The following is a 2,084-nucleotide window of genomic DNA, read 5'->3' on the forward strand; positions in this document are numbered from 1 at the left end:
CAAATGAAGTTTCTCTGATGCGGATCCCTGGATACCTAGTGAGTGCCAGAGAATTTGTAAGGAGTCTTACTTCTGCTAAAAAGAAAGACTTCTCCTGAGGATGAGGAGCTGTCATTTTGTTCAGCGGAACAGGAGCTTCCTCTTGCCCCTGGGGCTGTCTAAGTGTTAAGAAACCACCACTTACTCAAGTGGTACCTGGAGTAGGGTACTAGATAAGTCAGAGTGGAGTCCTAGGGGAAGAAAAATCAGACCTGGACTAATTCGATTTCATGGAAGACACCAAAGGTGTAGAATCCCTTGTTGGTTTCCTCTTCCATTAGCTGCACTTCTCATCACAAGGTGAGGCATGCATACACTTATGGCCTTAGCAAGACTGGCAAACTGCATGAGGATCTACCTCAATACCACTTAATGAGCTATAGGGGTTCTTCGGTGGTACCCCTAGGCATGTCCGCCTAATGGGCATAGTCAGAAGCAATCACTCGCCCAAGCACAGCTGAGAAAGAAAAGCATAACAAATATTATTAAAATCTGCTGGGAAAGATAAAGCAAAACGTGCCAAAATTTCTAGACTACAGTGTATGTCTATAGTTTCCGAGGGCTGAAATCAAAGTGAGGAGCTGTGAGGTGGAGGGGGCTGCTACCGACGTAAACTACCTGCTCATTGTTTACACCTTGTTACAGTTTTCAACTGCCATATTACAGATTACACTGTAAAGGATGAAGGTTTGTATTTGCATAGAAATAAAGATGTTTTAATCATTATATAAAGACAAATGTTTTTTTATAACTACCTTTTGACTTTAGTGACTAACAAAAGTCAAATATTCTACAGGGTCTTGATGTATCATTAATAACATCAAAATGTTTTAGTTCTAAATTCTCTCGTTACTCTCTTTATACAAAAATCAAATGCTACAATAGCATACTTCTTCCCTTCCCACAGGTATAAGAGCAGTGTTGATAGACAAAGATAACAAGCCTGCCTGGAAACCAGCTACGTTAGCAGAAGTAACATCAGACGATGTTATAAATACCTACTTTACACCTTTACCTGCTGAAAAAGAATTGATATTTTAAGCATGTAAACTCGAACTGTCGATTAGTGGGTTATAAAGTATTTTAATGTGTATTTGGGAAAAGAATTGCAATAAATTCCATAGTTATTTTTTAGTATGATGTTTGTGAATCTCTACCCATCATCTTTGCTTATTGCTCTACCAATCATCTTTGTTTGTTGCCTTTTTTGAAGATTTGTATGACAAAGAAATACTACAAGGAATTTTGGAAGCTGTTCCATGCACAAATCAAATTTTTTTGTAAAAACCGTCACAATCTGCAAGGTTGATTTATCAGAAGTGGAATACACAGCGTACATATTCTGAATGGACTTGCTTCTAAACAACAAGACAAAGATTGTTGGTTCTAAATTTGCTTGGTGCAATCTTTTTTTTAAAATGATAATTTTCCCTCTACACGAAAAAAAAAAAAAAACTCCTGGTTATGCAAATAGCAATACACAACTTAATTTGGCAATTATCATCAAATCATAATTATTATGCTCAGTAGGACCCAACATAAAAGATAAAATAACAAAACACTGAACATTGTATATTTTAGGTATTGAACTGTTTTGGAAGTGGAAATAATGAGGGATAACTAATGGAATCTTCATAGTAAGTTGCACTTAAGTGATATAAAAAACTACTTTATATTTTGAATGCAGCAGTAACACCACACACAATAATAATAATATTAACATTAATGACCTGATGGTGGAAACCAATGAAGAGGGGTCATATACTTTTTGCCTGAGAAAGGTTATCGAGCCAAATAGGATACCAGGATACTCTAGCATGAGCATGTTATAACAATAGCATAAACATGTTACATCAAAGGGAAATTAAGATTTGTCACCATGCACATTTTCTGCATGAGATCCTGTAAGATGATATATACTCACATCAAAAGTTTACCATTAATTGAACAGCATTTCAATCCAAGAGTAAGCTTATAAAAATCCCTACTTTTCCAGAATTGATATTATGAGTCTCCAAAACCTCATAGCCTTATAAATAGACCTA

The 2,084-nt window shown here is 35.9% G+C and overlaps 1 protein-coding gene across 3 annotated transcripts in view; it reads left to right on the forward strand.

Annotated features, from left to right (window-relative positions):
• LOC137614363 (3-hydroxyisobutyryl-CoA hydrolase, mitochondrial-like) overlaps window positions 1-1,166 on the forward strand; it is a 37,768-nt gene extending 36,602 nt beyond the window's left edge. For all 3 annotated transcript variants that reach the window (XM_068344152.1, XM_068344150.1, XM_068344151.1), the window contains one exon: window positions 947-1,166. Coding sequence is in view for 2 of the 3 variants with exons in the window: in XM_068344150.1 (XP_068200251.1) it covers window positions 947-1,080 (134 nt within the window). In the remaining variant the exon portion in view is untranslated. The remainder of the gene's footprint in view (window positions 1-946) is intronic.
• Window positions 1,167-2,084: the final 918 nt, after the last annotated feature.

Source organism: Palaemon carinicauda, chromosome 20, assembly GCF_036898095.1.
Source record: "Palaemon carinicauda isolate YSFRI2023 chromosome 20, ASM3689809v2, whole genome shotgun sequence".
NCBI lineage: Eukaryota > Metazoa > Arthropoda > Malacostraca > Decapoda > Palaemonidae > Palaemon > Palaemon carinicauda.